Consider the following 19,882-nt stretch of genomic DNA (forward strand, 5'->3'; position numbering starts at 1 on the left):
AAATACTACTTGTCTACTTGAAATATGTCAGATAACTCTGATAAAATGGGTTGCAATTGCGACTTTAACAGCCATTCTTGGCTAAATAAGAATGTGTCTGTGTTAATGCTACTTCTTGGAAAGAGAAGAAATTTTTATTTAATGTATCTTGAAATCTGTTTCCTGTAGCGACATTGACACGTCTCTGAAACACAACTGATGTGTTTTACCTTTAAGAGTCACTAGTTTCCATTATAATTACCACCATTCAGGCCATGTGATATTGTGCATGTGAAACCCATTGCACGTTGACTTCCTGTTCAATTACAGTCAGAAAAACACATTGTGACTAATTGAACTCACACAGTGAGGCCGCTTTGGACAAGAGCCATTTTTCACTTGCACTTTCTCAGTGTGTTTTTCCTCTCTCCGTCTCTCTCTCTTTAGGAGGGGGATGGTATAAATACAGACACACTGCAAATGCCAAAACTTTCACCAAAATGGTGCTTCCTGGACTGTAAGTAGAGCATTTCAAGCTTTTCAAAAAAAATTGCATGACATTTTTCTAACACAATAGTGTGATGATGATATATAACTTAGGCTTTCTATGTTAAATCAAATTTGTGAGATTCAATTGTCTAAGTGTGATGCTTGCATACCCCATAATCACATTTTCCCTCTTTGGTTTGATTACAGCTACGACTGCAGACCGTTTCTACAGAATAGACCGCGGTCAGGTACCTACAAAAGGGAACTTTGAAGTTTTACATCTGTGTTACATATCACACTGTGCCTTTTTACCCTACAGCATTGCATATCTCTGCAGGAGCATCTAAACTATGTGACGGAGATCTCCCAGGATGAGCTTTTCATCTTGGACCCGGAGCTGGTCACCAAGGAGACGGTGGGCACGTCGCCCGGAATGCCGGGGGCGATGGAAACTGTTGGGGGATGTTCCAATAGCGCAGACCAGTTTGCTTTTCCTGCTTGCTCTCCAGGGCCTTCTCCTGTGTGCAGGTAGATTGAAACGAGTCACTTCAGATGACAAAATGTGTGGTTAAACTGGATCAACTTTCACACTGCCTCAAGGTGCAATTTTATGTCGCTTTTTACTTTGACAGTTCATTTTAACACTGTAGACTAACACAGTACATGCGTAGGCAGGTTTTGCTTCGCCCGTGGGCATGAAATTTCTGAAAATGTCCCCAGAAGAACAGCAAAAGCTCACAAAACTCCTTGTGGAGACATGTAAATCTTCATTAAGGAACTAAAAAAATGTCTTAAGATTAATTTCTTATTAATTTTGCCAAAAAGTGTTGTAGATTTAGCCTGATTCCATAATAATTATAATTATATTATGAATAACAGATGTGATCGCACTTACAAAAAAGTACCAGAGGTACCATGCTATTATTATTATTATTATTTTTTTGGATATATAGAAATGAAAAGCAAGGTATATTACCATCACTGTGGTCTTATCACAATATTTTCTTATAAGTGTAGGAAGTCCCCAACAATACAGTAACATAAAATATAGTGGGGTCTAAATGTCTGAGACATTAATTTGACATTAAAATATAATTAATTTGGCAATCTTGTATAATTTAACACTTTTTTTAATATAATAAATTTTAATTTATTTATTTTAATATACATAGATAATATTTATTAGATTTTTTTTATATATATTATATATAGATATATTATATATATATTATTTATTATATATATAATTTTTTTATATAGGCAATCATGTTAATATTACTATAGTAAACTATTATAAATATTAAAAAATATAATAAATTATTTTAAATGTTTAAACTTTAATATATATTTTATTATATTATATATTTTATATCTAAAATAATATTAGTATAACAATTTGAGTAACTGACATTATATAATGGAATATATATGATAATTATATGTTTATGATAATAATTATATTTGTAACAGTTTATTTTATTAATAATAAAATTTTTCTAATATATATTTCTAAATTGTTTATTCATTTATTTATATGAAAACATATGTTCATATTATTATTACATATTATTCATATATTATTACTATTATAAATATTAAAAAATAATAATATATTATTTGTAATTATTTAAACATTAAAATATACTTTATTATATCTATTTTATTAAATATTTTTAGATGTATAAAATAATATTAGTATAACAATTGGAGAAAAATGTTAGAGCAGTACGTTTTAATACTTAAATACTTAGGATATGTCCTAAATACATAAATATATAGAAAAGCTTGTGTGTGCAGTAAATGTGTAACAATAAACTGAACCAAACTCGTTCCTTCCTGTTTGAAAGCGAAAAATGACAGTTGCTCTTCAGCTTGAATCTATTCCCTCGGGGGAAGTCTTTTTGTCTGTGTATTTGCGTGCACATCTGATGGCGAGACAGAGAGAGTGAGAGACAGTGACGTTTTGTGCCAAAGTCTACTGTGAGCATGCACAAATCTGTGTGTTCCTAAAATGTGAGTCCATCCAGGACAGAACAGCCCCTCATAAAGGCCCCTGCTATTAAACACTCATGTATCTGTGTTTACATTCACCCTCCCCCTGCCTGACACACAGCAGATCACTGAAAAAACACATCCCATCTGTCAGACCTCATTGTAGAGGTTGTTTTGTTACACTAAATTATACACATCTCACAATGATTTTCCCCGCCCCCCACGCGGGAGGACAGCGTTGTAAACACATCAACACCGGGTCATCGTCCTTTCTGTTGTCTGTCCATCCCATCATGCTCTCGCAGGGTTCATCAGACGCATGCTGAAGGCCAAATGGAAAGCGTGAGCCCGGATAGTGACCCCCACGTGCAAAGCGATCCAGATTCCACCACAAAGCCAGGCCTGTGCAGGTACAGCTCGAACCGAGGGCTTTGCGGTTTAATTCACACCCTCATGCCTCAAGTTTTGATTGTTTGGACACGATTCTATTATGCCTTGTTCTTTCTATAGCAAACATCGTTACTAAGCTAAGAAAGTTATCCATCTCATGATTCCATGTGCTGCATTGAGGCTCTCTAATGCCCAGTCCTTACAGAAAAGTACTGTGGCGATACAATAATACCAATCATACTTTGATATGTATACTATGGTACTGAAGGACTGCCATATTCATAGTCTGCATTGCCATTTTGTGTTAGTGAGAGGGCAGAAGATATCCATTTTTAAATGAATATCTTACATAAGCTTGTTTTTGCACAATGTCTTTCATCTTGAAGGAGGGGAGCAAAAATTAAGACTATGAGTCGTTCAAACACACATGATGAGGACTCAGAGAATGTGCCAAGGTACATACAATATTTCAGCATTATCGCTGATGAGACACAAATGTAGTTGGCTTTGTTTATGAATCGTGGTATTAATATTCAGTTTTAATTTCACAGGTTAGATTCTGCCTGGAATGACAGTGATCAAGGTACATACCTATATAGAATTCAAATTAAGATTAAAAGTATATATATATATATATATATAAGTAAAAATATAAGTATAATATATAATATATTTAATACGTAATATATATATAATTATAATATATACTATATAATATGTATTATACTATAAAAATAAAAATATATATTATAAAATATATTTGTATATATAATTATAATATATATATATATATATATATATATATATATATATATATATGTATATATGTAATTTTATTTATTTATTAGAAAAATGTTTTTTGATACAATACACTTTTATAAATAAAATTTAAATTATATATATATATATATATATATATATATATATATATATATATATATATATATACTTATATATATATACATATAATTATAAATACATATTTAATTTTAATTTTATTTGTTATATATATATATATATATATATATATATATATATATATATATATATATATTTGTATGTATGTATGTAATTGTATTTATTTATTATAAAAAAATAATGATACAATACACTTTTACAAATATCCAAATATAATTTTTACTATAAAAATATAAAATATATTATAAAATATAATTCTATATATATTACATCTAGAATTTTATATATATATTATATATATATATTAATACAATTAATCCATTTTCTAAAATTACAATATATATAATATAGTATAATATAATTTTATTTATTAGAAAAAAATATTATTATTAACAGTATAATAGTAATTAACACATTCATCCATTTTCTAGAATTACAACTTCTATATATAATATAATTTGATTTATTACAAAAATTGTACTATTAATATAATAAACTACACAATTATTATATATTAATAAATTTTATTTATATATATTATTAATATTTTATATATATATATATATATATATATATATATATATATATATATATATATATATATATATATATATATATATACATACATTTTCTATGATTTACTAGATCAGTTTAGTACATTTAGTAATAAAATTGCTTATATTTTTCCCCATATCTTTCAGAATCAATAAATTTGCTCTTTGATGCAGTGAAGTCTGACAACATTGAAAAGGTATTCATAAAATAACATATTCAAGCAATATCACAGATTAGTGCTCTGCACTGCCAGAGCTGATGGACTGTTTCTCTGCTCAATGATGTTCTCAGCTGGTTCAGTTGCACAAAGACGGGGCGAATCTCTTGGTCCAGGACCGTCTCGGCTGCACCCTCCTCCATCACGCGGTCGTTGCAGGCAGCAAAAGTATTGTGAAGTATATCACTGATAATGGTGAGTTGGTTGGACTTCGTTCTTTGACTCTGACTTCGTCACCTTTCTAATTGTCTTTGTTTTTGGGGAACAGCTCACGCCTCCATCCTGGATGTGACGGAGAAATCAACGTAAGTAGTGGCATCTTTTACTTGATTTAATTTGTGGTGAAAGGAATAAAGTTCATTACCAAAAGCAAGTTTTGATTTGAAACAACCAAAGTCAGCATCATAATATTCACATTCTTTGTGTTTGGACTCAGAGGGGAGACGGCCCTGCATAAGGCAGCTGCGTTGTGCCAGAGAACGATCTGCTGTTATCTGGTGGAGGCCGGCGCGTCCCTCATGAAGACAGATCTGCAGGTGAGAAACGCATGCCTCAGAATTATTAGAAAAAACACAGGAAATACATTATTGTTTTTGTTTTATTTATAATTGCAAAATTGTCATTATATTGAAGTAAATATACCAGCAAGGATGTGTTTCAAAACAGCTTTACAGTGAAAGGAGGAAAATGATTGAACGATGAGCTGCTGTACAGCTGAAATCAATCTGTGTTGATCCAGTGCCGTTGTAAAGATAATCAAATATTAAATGAGTTGATTTCATCTATAAAGCAGAAAACAGTGATGTCATCATCCAGTAGTATCTGTGCGGTCAGATCAATAACTGATGACAGAGGCGACGAAAGCTGGCAGAAATAAGAAAAGAATTTGATTAAATAAAAGAAATGTCTTTATTATATTATAGTAGGTTTTAGTTATTTATTTTTACCAGAAATAAGAAATTAAATCATGCATTATCATTCATAATTGTGCTTATTTGTTTTATTTCTCTGTAAATGCAAAACTGTCATTATATTTTAGTAGATGTTAATTATCCATCCATCCATCCATCAATTTATTCATACATCCATCCATCCATCATCCATCCAATTATCCATCATCCATTTATCCATCCATTTATAATCCATATATTTATCCATCCATTTATTCATCCATCCATCTGTCCATCAAATTATCCATCCATCCATTTATCATCCATCCATGCATTTATCATCAGTCCATCCATTCATTCATCTGTCCATCCATTTATTATCCATCCATTTATTCATCCATCCATCCATTTATTCATCCATCCAATTATCCATCCATCTATTTATCATCCATGCATTTATTCATCCATCCATTAATCCATTCATCCATCTGTTTATCATCCATCCATTTATCCATCCATCCATTATTCATCTGTCCATCCATTTACAATCCATATATTTTTCCATCCATCTATTGATCCATTTATCCATCCATCCATTAATCATCCATCTATCCATTTATCATCCATCCATGCATTTATCATCAGTCCATCCATTCATTCATCTGTCCATCCATTTATTCATCCATCCATTAATCCATTTATTCATCTATCTATCATCCATCCATTCATTCATCTCTCCATCCATTTATAATCCATATATTTATTCATCCATTTATTCATCCATCCATCTGTCCATCCATTTATCCATCCATCCATCCATTAATCATCCATCCATTTATTCATCCATCCAATTATCCATCCATCCATTCATTCATCTGTCCATCCATTTATTCATCCATCCAATTATCCATCCATCCATTTATCATCCATGCATTTATTCATCCATCCATTAATCCATTCATCCATCTATTTATCATCCATCCATTTATCCATCCATCCATTATTCCTCTGTCCATCCATTTACAATCCATATATTTTTCCATCCATCTATTGATCCATCCATCCATCCATTTATCCATCCATCCATACATACATACATCCATCCAACCATCCATTTATCCATTCATCCGTCCATCCATTTATTTAACCATCCATCCACTTGTCCATCTATCATCCCAGCAAACATCTGTATAAACAAAAACGGCAAAAAATGAGAAAAAAAAATCAAGTTAATAAAAAATAAATAATTAAAATTTAAATGAATTTAAATTCTTTCCTTCATCCTGCAGGGTGAAACTCCAAAGATGTACGCGGAGAGAGCTCAAGACTTCGAGTTGGCCGAGTACTTGGAAAACCGACAGCACCACCAGATGATCCAGAGGGATGACCACGAGACGGCCGTGTGACCGACCTCCACCCGCCACCAAACCACAGAGGCTTATCTCGTCTCTCCCGTGACCGGTTTAGCGACACTCTGAGGCAGCATGTGTGCGGAAATTAGTTTGTTCGCTCTCTGTATCGATTGTAATGCCAAAAAGACAGTGTTCGTGTCACGTTTCAGAATGCATGAGTTTGCTACGTCGCGTCCAGCTTTCGGACCGCACAAATCTGCACCGCTCTGCTCCTTAAGACACAATGTGCAACATTTTGGGAATTTCAGGGCTGAAGTACCATGTATAAAAGTGGCTTTTACTAAACTACTATAAAGAAAACCAGATAAACCTCATGTGAGATTAACTGGAGAGGTTTTTGCTGCTTCTGATTACAGATTTTATGTGACCGTAGTCCACTGGAAACTTCCTTTAGCTTGGCTTCCACTTCACACATGTTTGTTCTGATTCGAGATAGACGTTGTTTTCATAGCCTCCTGCGTTTAAGAATGCTTCCTCAGCTGTTGCTTACGGCCAGTTTCTCTCTTTGTGGTAAATGCTTGAATTTCCTAAAAACATTCCATTAATTACTTCTTTAGATAGCATTAAATCAATTCTGTATTCTCCATATATATTATAAATCGTAATCATTTGTTAGTATATAGATTTGCCTTTGGTCATTTTATGACCATAAATGTACGCCTAAATGAATGAAGATCTTTCAGGAATGGGATTATATCTTTTAGCTTAGCTATACTTCAAAATCAGTGTGATTTTAGGTTCTTCACAGAATTTATAAAGTCATGCAGCAACTTGAACTTGTTAGTTTTGGTTTCCAGCCAAATTGAGCATGTTAGCTACACAGAAACATAGTTTTAAAGCTTAATCCTGAGAGATAAATCACATTTTCAGTGACGAATGGAGGAAACTAAATATGAGTTGTCGTGGGTTTTGAATTACAGAGTTATGTATATTTATGTCATCGTCTGCGGTTATGACGTTTAAATTTCTGTGTATTAAACCGGGTCACTTTATGTACATGTAAAATTGACTAAATGCTTGAATAATAAGAGGCAGGAAAGCTGGTCTTTTTACAAAGCAGCCATTTGACAACTAGAAGTTGTCAGCATTGCCATAGTGTGTTTGTGGTGAGATGTCATTATGATAGAATATGTATTTTGTCAGTGCTTTGTGTGAGTTGCTATGCAATTCAAAATAGATGATACATGTATATAATCTGTCAAACATTTTAAAAATGTGTGAGTGATCTGTTCCAACATTAATTTGTATGTGATATGAACTTAGATAATGCTTTATTTATAAGAGTAGATAAGAGGAATAGTCATATATTTGTTCTGGGGCTGGTTTGTTATTGTCTATTTGGGGGGGTGGAAGGGAATAAATAAAGTCTTTAAAAACAAGTTTGTGTATTTACTGAATGTACTTTTATTATAGGGTATAATTGACTGAGAATATTTACATAGGGAGTCTGAGTGTGTTGGTGAATACACATCCGTCATCCTCATTACTCTCTTGTTCTGTTATCGCACAGCAATGGCATCTTTTCAGGGTTTGGAGCGGCGGGTGGTAAACAGTGTATAATGTTGAACTGTGCCTCTCCCTAGGAGGGTCTTTATGTCTGGATGAGTTACCGGCAATGATGGATGTGTTGACATTTGTGACTCATTTATCATTTCGGAGATAAGGTTATTGTTTTCTCTCCTGCTCCAGCTCCATTTCTGGAGTAGGGAAAGGACGCAAATCAGTTTAACCTCAGTACAACCTCTGCTTGTTTTAAATTTGGGAGATCGTGTGTTAAGTCAAAGAACAAAATCATTGGAGAAATCATGTGTTATATATACAGAGAGACAGGTTTATTTATATAGCACATTTCATACACAATGGTAATTCAAAGTGCTTAAAACCCCACACAAGGAGAGAATAGACAAATAATGAAATTAAAATAGTTAAAAATAGAAAAAACATTGTGAATTAAATACATTAGATGAAATAGATTTAAATCTATATAGTATATTTCACACTCAAAATGATGGTAAATCAATTAATTTTGGCCTGAAAGGACAATAAAATGGTAACACTTTACAATAAAGTCTCATTAGTTACTAACATGAATTAACAATGAGCAAAACATTTGTAATATTTAATTATTGTTAACAAAATACAGTTGTTCATTGTTTGGTCATGTTAACTAATGTCAACAAATACAAATTTGTATTTTAAAAATGTTTTAGTAAATGTGAAGTGAATTTTATATGGCTCCCTGACATGATCCAGGCATTCATTTCATTTATTCATTCATGCAAATTAATTTCATATATTTTAGTGCCACACAACTAAATTATATAATTCCAACATAATTGAACATTAAAGACTATTACACACTATCAAGTACATCTTCCTCAAAATACATAAAATAACACTTAGGCTACATCCCCATGAAGCCAGAGCTTTCCCTATCCGATCTTTTTTCGACTCAAGAAATATCTGCGTACACACAAAACCACTGAAACGACACAAAACGATGTAGTATACATGCCAGATCAGTATGTGGCGCTGTAATTCTGCAATAGAGATACACTAACAAAGAATAAGACTTGGAGTATGCGCATAAACCTTGTGCGCTGTATACAAACTATAGTAAAGCTTCAAAAATTTTTATTAATTATTTTAATAAAGCTTTAGGCTCGGAAGCTTCTGCAGCACGAACACAAGCATTTAGTACGCTATTGTTGTTGTTTTTGCTGTTTTGTGCTGTTAGCGGTGACTGACTAGGGTCGACACATGGGGTGATGACATCTCTTGATTTAGCCATGTGCAAAGCAAGATGTAATATAAGTCTAATGTGTCCTCTGAATGTGTCTGTGAAGTTTCAGCTCAAAATACCCAATACATTTTTATTATTCATTTTTTTATCTGCCTATTGTGGGGCATAATTAAAAATGCGCCGATTCAGCGCGTGTCCCCTTTAAATGCTCACGCTCCCCGCCCCCAAGCTCGCAACTTTATAATACATTGCATAAACAAAGTTCACACAGCTAATATAACCCTCAAAATGGATCTTTACAAAGTGTTCATCATACAGCATATCAGATCATGTGAGTACAGTATTTATTCGGATGTTTACATTTGATTCTGAATGAGTTTGATAGTGCTCTGTGGCTAAAGCTAACATTACACACTGTTGGAGAGATTTATAAAGAATGAAGTTGTGTTTATGAATTATACAGACTGCAAGTGTTTAAAAATGAAAATAGCGACGGCTCTTGTCTCCGTGAATACAGTAAGAAACGATGGTAACTTTAACCACATTTAACAGTACATTAGCAACATGCTAACGAAACATTTAGAAAGTCAATTTACAAATATCACTAAAAATATCATGATATCATGTCAGTTATTATTGCTCCATCTGCCATTTTTCACTATTGTCCTTGCTTGCTTACCTAGTCTGATGATTCAGCTGTGCTGCTCCAGACGTTAATACTGCCTTGTCTAATGCCCTGATCATGGGCTGGCATATGCAAAATTTGGGGGCGTACATATTAATGATCCCGACTGTTGTTATGTTGAGATTTGCCTGTTCTTCAGAGGTCTTTTGCACAAATCAAATTTTCATATGAAGGAGGAAACAATGGTGTTTGAGACTCACTGTATGTCATTTCCATGTACAGAACTCTAATTATTTAACTATGCCAAGATAAATTCAATTTTCAATTCTAGGGCACCTTTAATGTAATCCTAACACAAACAGAATAACTTCAATTTTACATATATTTAAGTGAACTGAACACAATCAAATTAAGTTAGAGCAAAATGTATAGCAATTGTGTTGCTTTAAGTTTAGCTCATTTTAATTAAGCAATTTGAACAAACAGCAAATTCTTAGTTTAACTAATGTTCAGTAATGAAGCCATATTGTAAAGTGTTGTAAAAAATGGTCTAAGTTGGTTTGTTTACCATGAAGCAATTTACACTCAGAAATTACTAGTAAATTAGCAGTAAAAAAAGAAAAAGAAATTTACACTAGTACATTTCACAATAATAACAAGAAGCTGCAACAGGATAGATTTCCTCTGGGAATGAATACAATTTAGATAACATATAGATAGATAGATAGATCACGTGGAGAGAGAGAGAGACAGAGAGAGAGAGAGAGAGAGAGAGAGAGAGAGAGAGAGAGCACAGCTATGCGACCAGCTCAAACTAGTTCGGAGAAACACAAAGAGCAGCAGAGATCATAGAGAGAGCTGAACACTGACACACGCTCACTGCACAGCATCATATTCACAGCAATAAGGCAAGTACATCAACATCATCATCATCATCATCATAACCCGACAACTGTAAATATTAACCAGCAGTAGATGTTTCACGACGCTGCGCGTTTGAATAATAGCTTACTAGTGTGTGATAAATAATGCAACTGTCTGCGATTGACAGGGATCGGATTTTTTTGTGTATATGCTTCTATTATCGCTATGTAGTGCTATTTGTGATCTGCGACTTTATGTGCCGCATTGATATTTTTAATAAAAAATATGTTGGCGTATTTATGATATGACATGATGATATATGAAAAAAGGCGGACCGCATCATAATAAAAAACGCGTTTCATTTTAAGACGAATTTTAAACCATAAAATGTCTGATTTGTGTTTAATATGAGCATATTTCCTGAGTTTACAATAATAGCGTCGATATTAGGTTTAACTGACAGCGACACTATCGCAGTTTATTGTAGTTGATTTAATGGCGGATGTCTCTTTAAATAGTTGCTTTCATGCTGTAATAGAGTCGTGGGAGTTTTTGTTTTCGTGCGCAAGGGCTCTTTAATACTGTCAGGGAAAATGATGCACTGTGAAGTGCCAAAGAGCACCAGCTGCCAGCAACTGCTGACCCACTTCTCCAAATCAGAACCAAACGGACACGGCCCCGCAATTCAATTCTGACGGAACGGAAAGCTCCAGATGCGGTTGAACTTTGTGCTCCTTGAGGAAGTTTTCAAAATGTCCAGTTCTGCATTTATCAAAGGCAGCATCCCACGTCCCTTCTCCCATCAACAGAGCGGGGTTTGTCCTCCGATGCAAATAGGCTTATTTTCAAAGGAGACGAGGGGAGGCCCACCACCCCCTCCTCAAGACACAGCATGGGATCTGTGTTCGGGCTCTTTCAGAGAGGGAAGCAAAACGGGCGAGATCCTGCTTTGTTCGGAGCCAGTGAATCAGGCTCCTCTAAGGCCCAGCTGAAGGTCTTTGAGTACTTGGCCTCTCTCCCCTCGGAGGCTGAGGAGGGGAGGGGAGGGGAAGCGGGGGACCCCTGCCGACCGCTGTTTCTCCTCGCACAAAAGTCCGACCCCGAGGAGCCCTTCACATTTATGAGTGACTGAAGAATGGAGCCGTGCCGCGGGCTGCGCCTTGAAAGGAGCCTGTTTTAATGGAGGCAGGAAAAGAATGAAAAGGAGAAGTGCTGTGTGCTTTTTCCTGCAAGAATAGAGGAAAATATAGAGTCTCTTTTAGAACATTGTGTACACAATGTATTTAATTCAGATAGTTCAAACAAAAACATTAATATCTTATGTGTAATTATCTGATTTAGTGTGTTTTGATGTTTTTAGAGGACCTTGGAAATAATAAAGTGCTTAGTTTTGCGGTGTGAAAACCCCCAAAACTAATTAAAACAGCCTAAAAACAAAAGATAATTAATATATCAGATATTAATGTTTTGGGGCATAATTTTTTAGCATAAATACACCTGAAAGTCTCTGAATGACCGACTACTTCCGCTGAGTTTCTTGAGTGCGCGTTCGATGGACACTTTTATCACTTGAGACCACGGTAGAGGATTTATGAAATGCTGTGAAGCGACGCAACTGACGCTGGTAGGACATGTGACGGTAACAACATTGCGGATGTAGTAGCCTACCAAAGTTCCTTTAAAGGGATAGTTCACCCAAAAATGAAAATTTGATGTTTATCTGCTTACCCCCAGGGCATCCAAGATGTAGGTGACTTTGTTTCTTCAGTAGAACACAAATTATGATTTTTAACTCCAACTGTTGCAGTCTGTCAATCTTATAATGAGTGTCAATAGGAACTCCATCTATAAGAATAAAAAAAACACAGACAAATCCAAATTAGACCCTGCAGCTCATGACAACTCGTTGATGTCCTAAGACACGAAACGATCTGTTTGTGCGAGAAACCGAAAAGTATTTATATCATCTTTTACCTCTAATACACCACTGTCCAACTGCACTTATACTTCAATGAGTGCTAGACATCACTTCCGCTGTCAGAGCACGATCAGACCTCACTAAACGAGTGCTGAACGCAGTTGGACATAGTGGTGTTTAGAGGTAAAAAATTATATAAATACTGTTTGGTTTCTCGCACAAACCGATCGTTTTGTGTCTTAGGACATCAATGTGTCGTCACGAGCCGCAGGGTTTAATTTGGATTTGCCTGTGCGTGTTTTTCTTACTCTCATAGATTTTGTTCCCATTGACACGCATTATAAGACTGACAGACGGCAACGGTTGGAGTTAAAAATCATAATTTGTGTTCTACTGAAGAGACAAAGTCACCTACATTTTGGACACCCTGGGGGTAAGCAGATAAACATCAAATTTTCATTTTTGGGTGAACTATCCCTTCAAGACAAGTCATTTCACTCGGCGGCCATCTTTGAAACACTTCTCAGGCATGCAAGTGCAGCTCCTATCTCTTTGAATAGGGAAACATCAAATTCTCCAAAGCTGTTTGCCAAGCTTTCGATTAAATATCATATCTGAAATCACCAATGAAATCTGACAACAACTGTCTCATAAATTTTATTTCTAAATGCTCAAATCATGACAAAAAAACGATTTTTTTTAGGCTGGATCAAGCTAATGTGGCTAAGTACGCATCTCTTTAGGAAGTCATTTCACACCATTTCTGACTGTTTCTATAGGACAGGGTTGCCAGGTTTTCACAACAAAACCGTCCAGCTGCTCCTCAAAACTATCCCAATCGCATTTAAAGGGGGTCCCATGGTAAAAATCACGTTCCGGGGGATAAAATTAATTTTTTTGGCGAGGCTCCCCTGGTAAAATTCGCATTCCAGGGACTAAATATTGCATTATTTTGGGTTGATTCAACCCGCGGACATGAAAAACAACCCATGGCAACAGTGTAAAAGTAGCCCAATTCCGCAGGAAAACCGCAGACTTGGCAACACTGCTATAGGAACCAAAACGGCCGCGTTGTGCGATGACTTTACCAATTGGCGATTGGCTCATGTTCAGAAGGCGGGACTTATTCCACCATATTGTGCGTTGCACTTTCTCCCTTTCAAAACAATACAAGTGAGGTGTCTTGTGTTATTCTATAGTCTTTGGTAGTACGTCCAAATTTTTATTTGCACAACACTCATACTATCAAGAATGTACTTCGCGAAGTAAATTCAAATTCAAATGTAGTATGCGATTTCGAACGCAGCGAAAGTGACATCGCCAACTACTGGCCAGGCTTGCATAATACAGTGTTTTTAGATCCGTGTGAATGGGGATGGTTTTGACAACATTGTACGCAACAGTTTAAAAAAGAACGCAAATGAAAAACTTTTCCGTTTTTAGTTCATCCTTGTCCTGTAAACGTTACCAACTAAAAACATCAACAAATACTATAATAGTATATAAATAATACTAAAACAATCTATAAGATTTCAAGTCTGCTTCACATTGTGCATCTACTTAATGTCTTACTACTTAATACTGTGTATGTACTTAATGTCCGCTGTATTTCTTTGCAGAATGCGGAGTTTATTCTCTATAGCGCTTGTGCTGCTGGTGGTGTTGATGATCACCGTAGAAGCCAGTATGAAGAAAAAAGGTTCTTATCTTTTACAAAATGATGCAATGCACATTCTTCTTGTGTGATAGCATTAATAATCATTCTCTATTTTGCGACAGAAAAGGGCAAAGAGCCCAAAGCAGATGTTGAGTGCAGTGAATGGCAGTATGGGAAATGTGTGCCCAACAGCGGCGACTGCGGAGCTGGCATTCGAGAGGCGACCTGCAACGAACAGACAAAGAAAACCAAGTGCAAAGTCCCATGCAACTGGAAGAAAGACTTTGGCGGTAAGAAGTTTTACATGTCTGGATATGAATGAAACATAAATACATTTAGACAGGCCATTCAGTCTAGTTTGTTCTTTGTCTTAAGCTGACTGCAAGTACAAGTTTGGTCGTTGGGCCGAATGTGACACTACTACGGGAACCAGAAGCAGGTCTGGGACATTGAAGAAGGCGCTGTTCAACGCCGAATGCCAGACCACCATTAAAGTGTCCAAACCTTGCACCCCAAAGACCCCTAAACCCAAGGGAGGTGAGAAGAAGAAAGGAAAAGGGAAGGAAAACTAACTTGAAGACCACCCCAACCGCCCCATTGCCCACTCAGTGGTACATTCCTGTGTGACACTCCCAAAATCCTCCAAAAGTTGAATGCTGAGGAAAAAAACTGTAGCCCTACCTATTGTTTTTATTTCCACTTTCTTCGTTTTGTAATTAGTCAATGTATGTGTCTATGCTGTTGTAATTTGATCTCTGTAGCGAATTTTTAATTGTAATTGACTTTGCATGTATAAAATAGGCCGCAGCAAATCTGTTGTCTAACAAATTGTCTTTACTAAAGAGAAAAACTGGTAAGACCCTAATTATGCCCCTAAAAGGAAGTATTTGTAAATTACAACAAATCGAATTGAAGACGATTTCTGTACGTTATAATGCTTAAACGAACACAGCTCCTGGAAGTAACGGCCTATATAAAGTATCTATGTTTATAAATGTTTATGTTTTTAGATTTGATGGATGTACAATCAAATTTACAACACTAACTGATTACTTCTACAGGTTGTGAATAAATGAAAGTGTATTTTCAATAATACTTTCTGGTGCCTTTTTAAAAACTGTACCTTTTCAAAAGTTTTTACGCGTTTGTTCAAGGCTGACAATCTTAGGAATTACTTTATGATGTCAAATATACAGTCCTTGTGCGCCAGAGAAGCAAGCGCGCAGCCATCTTTAGAATTTTATGTTTGAACTTCCATTTTTGTGGTAGATCTGTATATTCCTATGGCATTGCTGTTGAAGAGTAATTGGTGGATTTACTTATTGTGGAGTTAACAAAAGTTATTGTAATGTTTGAAGTGAATGTCTGTAAACCATTAAGGTTTTAAAATGAGACTTCATTCATAAATCCGTAAGATCTTGCCTTCATGCTGTGGAAATACAAACTGGAAGACAGATAAGCACAGTGGAAGAACAGAGAGCAAACTGGAAGAACAGAGAGCACAGTGCTGAAAAGGGGCGTGGCTACATAAGGTCTATATTTGGCACATGTAATTTTAATATGACAAACCAAATACTTTTTTTACTTTTAGCTGTAGAACTATAATTTACAGTCCTGTTTAGCATATGCTTTTTATAGTAACTTCTTATAAAAACTGCATAATAACTAGGTACTAGTCCTGATCCTAAACCTAATCTTAACCCATGTAGTTACTTTATATTATTCAATACTTTCTTGGTAAGTACACTATAAGTACATTGAAAGAGCACGTACTGTAAAAGTGCAACACTTTTAACTCTAGTAAAACTAGAACACAACACAATTTCTATAAGAACACAAGCATGATTTACACAAATGTGTTGGGTTGTTGTTTGAACCAAAATGAGAACCAAATGAATGAGAACCAAAGGATTTTTACTCATTTATTGTGTAAAACAGTAACAATCTTACAAACTTTATTTATATATCATACAAGTAGTAAAACAAATGCAATTGCAGTGACGATAAATATCAAAACTGAACCAACATGTTTATTTTCACAACCACCACAACCAAAAAAAAAAAAAGGGGGGGGGTCTTCTCTAATTTGTCGCATTGATTTACATATCGACATAAAAGAACACATTTGCGAACAACTTAAAATGGCTTTAAGATTTAATGCATGCAATATCAGCAACATGATAAACACTGAATACTTCAATTACACTTTTGGCTCTAACAAACCAGCATCACAAAAAGAATCAGTGTCTTCTGTAAACTGTTGCTTTGATTTACGCAATTACATTTAACCGTTTAGATAAAAATGCACTCAAAAAAACTTAAAAGCAACTTTACAATACATCATACAGTTGTGCATGTAATGAGTGCAATCAGAAACATGGTAAACACCAATAACCGCAATAAACACATATATTTTGCCCTTTTGGCTCTAGTAAAACTGCTTCACAACATTTTTCTGAATCAGGTCTCCTGTTGGTTGCTCGATAGGAGACTGAAGATTTTAGTCCGGCTCATTTTAATGTCAGATTTTTGAACTTGCACATCAACAGTCGTTTAAAGGTTCTTTTGAAGGTTGCGTTACAGAGCGCGTAGCATACCGGATTAACCGTGCTGTTGACGTAACACAAAAAGTAGCCCACCATCCAAAGAATTTCAGGGACACACCAGCGGCAGAAGGTACCAATCAGAACCATAACGCTATAGGGTGTCCATGTGACGATGAAGGCTAGAAGAACGGCAAGGACGGTCTTCGTCACCTTCCTCTCTCTCAGAGCCTTCCGTCTGGCATTCTTGAAGATGACATGGGATGTTTGCCGTTGAACTTGAATGGTAGGGTGGTTTGGAAAACGGTGAGGTTGCATTGTCCTGCTAGTTTCCGTATACCCTGTCGAACTCTTTGGTCTTGAGGTTTCGCCATCCAGCTCTCGGTCTTCCATGGAGGCATCAGGGCTTGAATCCAAGGAGTAGTCCATTTTGCTGAACTCTACGGAAGGCATGCTGCAGAGTCGTTTGGTTCTAACGAGATCCAAATCTTGTTTAAATGAACATGTTTCATCCGGTTTAATGTCATTCACTAGGTCAGGGTTTTCGGTAGGTGTTCCCCCACTTGTCTTTGATGGTTTAAGCAAGTTTGCGGATTCAGACTTCAACTTACAAACCCGTCTCTGACTGGCTAGGGATATCCGTGTGTACAGTACCATCATTATTACAACAGGAATGTAGAACGCTGGGATGGTGGTTGCCAGGGTTACAGCTGGGTTAGCGAGGAGCAGGATGTAACATTGTCCCTCCGGGACCTTGCTACTGTCCCTCCCAGCCTGCCAAAGCAGGATAGCTGGAGCCCAGAGAAGCAGAGACTGCAACCAAGCCACAGCAATCATCACCCCTGCCCACCTTGCGGTACGTTTGGTTGGGTAACTCAGAGGCCGGGTGACGCAGAAGTACCGGTCAAAGCAGATCAGAAGTAGGTTCATCACCGAGGCGTTACTGACCACGTAATCCACAACCAACCACAAGTCGCACATCTGCGGTCCCAAAGGCCAGTATCCCTTCACGGCGTAAACAATGTAGAGATTCATGGAGAACACACCGACGATAAGGTCTGAACAAGCAAGACTAAAAAGGAAGTAGTTGTTGATGGTTCGGAGATTACGGTTGACGCTGATTGAAAGCAGAACCAGGACGTTGCCTAGGACTGTTAACAGGCTGATGCAGCTAGTGATAAGTACAATGATGACAACCCCTACAGTCCCGAATGCATGTCGCGGTCTTCCCGACATTAAGTATGATTCTTCGGGCAAGGGACTGTGTATGCTACTGTTGAGCATGCTGGGAGACCTTGTGGAGGAGCCTGCGACAAGAAAATGGTGATTAATCATAAACCTTGAAGTTGCAGAGGCATTTAACTTGACATGAGCAAAACAACTTGAAACTGAACACTATTGACAGAATATAATACTCTTTAAAATGTTAATATACAAACATCTAATACATAGAAATTAAGATATAATCAGACAATCATGATCCCATCAGCAAACTTACCGTTGAAAACGAACCATTCCAAATTCCTTGACAAAAGGACAGATCCAGCCTCCATGATCTCCTGCTCGGTCTGAATGAGAGAACGACTGGGAGGACTTTTAATTCCTCAAACAGTAACACCCATCCTCACCTTCTGAACACATAACCAGGAACAAAGTTATCCAACCTCTTAGAGCTGTATCACTGATACTCTGAATTTACTGGAAGGTGATGATCAAAGTAATGTGGAAGGATCGTATTACTTCTGAATTCCTCCTAGTTTCATGCTGCCTCTTTCAAGCATGTATGCTTAATGCAGTTCCTGTTGTCTAAAGAGGAAGGCAGCGGTTACATAACGGATGGAATCTAATTACCTGACCTGTTAGGCGGCTCCACAGCTGTTGCGCATCTTTTTTTCATTTTATTATAATTCTATTATATTTTATTACTATATTTTTCTCAATTTTGTTATAAATATCACACATACTACAACAAATTAGAGATATTTAGAAATGTCTAGTTGAGGATGCTGGGACTTGAGCAAAGGCCCATTCACACCAAGAATAACTATAATGATAAAAGGTATAGTTCTAAAAATCATTTTAAATATAAAAGAATAACAGAGTCCACACCACAATTATAATGATAGCGGCACAGAGAAACAATATAGTTGGAATCACTTTCAGAATGATTTTTTTTTTAAAGCTCATGAATGATAAAAAAAAACCTTGAAAGCCAATCAGAATCCTTCCGGCTTTAAAGAGTGTGTGAGCATTTAAAGCAGCACTGCACTGCAGTGTTGCCAAGTCTGCAGTTTTCCCGTGGGCTACTTTAACACTGCTGCCGCGGGTTGTTTTTGATGTCTGCGGGTTGAAGCGACCCCAAATAACATGATATTTAGCTCCTATAATGCAAATTTTACCAGGGGAACACCCAACAAAAAACAGATTTTACCCACCGGAATGCGACTGGGCTAGTTTTGAGTAGCAATTGAGCAGGTTTTGTTGTGAAAATCTGGCAACGCTGCTGCAGAGCATTCTCAAGCCCATAGTATACTTCACATGTACGCGAGGGTCAGCGAAAAGTGCGTGTGACGCGAATTTCGTCATCAGAAGACGAAAAAGTGCGTGTGACGCGAATTTCGTCATCAGAAGACTATGTGCGTACTTTGTTACCAGGTCGCACATGCGCACTTATATTTTTTTGCAGTAAT

At 36.1% G+C, this 19,882-nt stretch overlaps 3 protein-coding genes across 5 annotated transcripts in view; 2 read left to right on the forward strand and 1 right to left on the reverse strand.

The window, feature by feature from the left end:
* The window catches only part of dgkzb (diacylglycerol kinase, zeta b), a 29,628-nt gene extending 21,359 nt beyond the window's left edge, over positions 1-8,269 (forward strand). For 2 of the 3 annotated variants that reach the window (XM_067379162.1, XM_067379161.1), the window contains exons 24-34: positions 427-496; positions 676-716; positions 806-996; positions 2,766-2,870; positions 3,237-3,305; positions 3,402-3,433; positions 4,470-4,519; positions 4,615-4,735; positions 4,809-4,845; positions 4,977-5,076; positions 6,720-8,268. In XM_067379162.1, the coding sequence (XP_067235263.1) occupies positions 427-496; positions 676-716; positions 806-996; positions 2,766-2,870; positions 3,237-3,305; positions 3,402-3,433; positions 4,470-4,519; positions 4,615-4,735; positions 4,809-4,845; positions 4,977-5,076; positions 6,720-6,836 (933 nt within the window). In that variant the 3' untranslated portion in view covers positions 6,837-8,268. Of the gene's footprint in view, positions 1-426; positions 497-675; positions 717-805; positions 997-2,765; positions 2,871-3,236; positions 3,306-3,401; positions 3,434-4,469; positions 4,520-4,614; positions 4,736-4,808; positions 4,846-4,976; positions 5,077-6,719 lie in introns of all 3 variants that reach the window. The other variant, XM_067379163.1, reaches the window with a different exon arrangement.
* A 2,719-nt stretch (positions 8,270-10,988) lies between these two features.
* mdkb (midkine b) lies at positions 10,989-15,717 on the forward strand. The gene is made up of 4 exons (XM_067379836.1): positions 10,989-11,118; positions 14,612-14,691; positions 14,772-14,939; positions 15,025-15,717. Exons 2-4 carry the CDS (start codon positions 14,613-14,615, stop codon positions 15,219-15,221), a joined length of 444 nt encoding a protein of 147 aa, XP_067235937.1. The 5' UTR covers positions 10,989-11,118; position 14,612; the 3' UTR covers positions 15,222-15,717.
* Positions 15,718-17,011: 1,294 nt separating this feature from the next.
* Positions 17,012-19,342, reverse strand: chrm4b (cholinergic receptor, muscarinic 4b). The gene is made up of 2 exons (XM_067379003.1): positions 18,691-19,342; positions 17,012-18,499 (listed from the first exon to the last, which is right to left on the reverse strand). The coding sequence occupies exons 1-2, from the start codon at positions 18,743-18,745 to the stop codon at positions 17,160-17,162; spliced, it is 1,395 nt and encodes a 464-aa protein (XP_067235104.1). The 5' UTR covers positions 18,746-19,342; the 3' UTR covers positions 17,012-17,159.
* Positions 19,343-19,882: the final 540 nt, after the last annotated feature.

The sequence above is a fragment of the Chanodichthys erythropterus genome, chromosome 24 (genome assembly GCF_024489055.1).
Source record: "Chanodichthys erythropterus isolate Z2021 chromosome 24, ASM2448905v1, whole genome shotgun sequence".
In the NCBI taxonomy this organism is placed as follows: Eukaryota; Metazoa; Chordata; class Actinopteri; order Cypriniformes; family Xenocyprididae; genus Chanodichthys; species Chanodichthys erythropterus.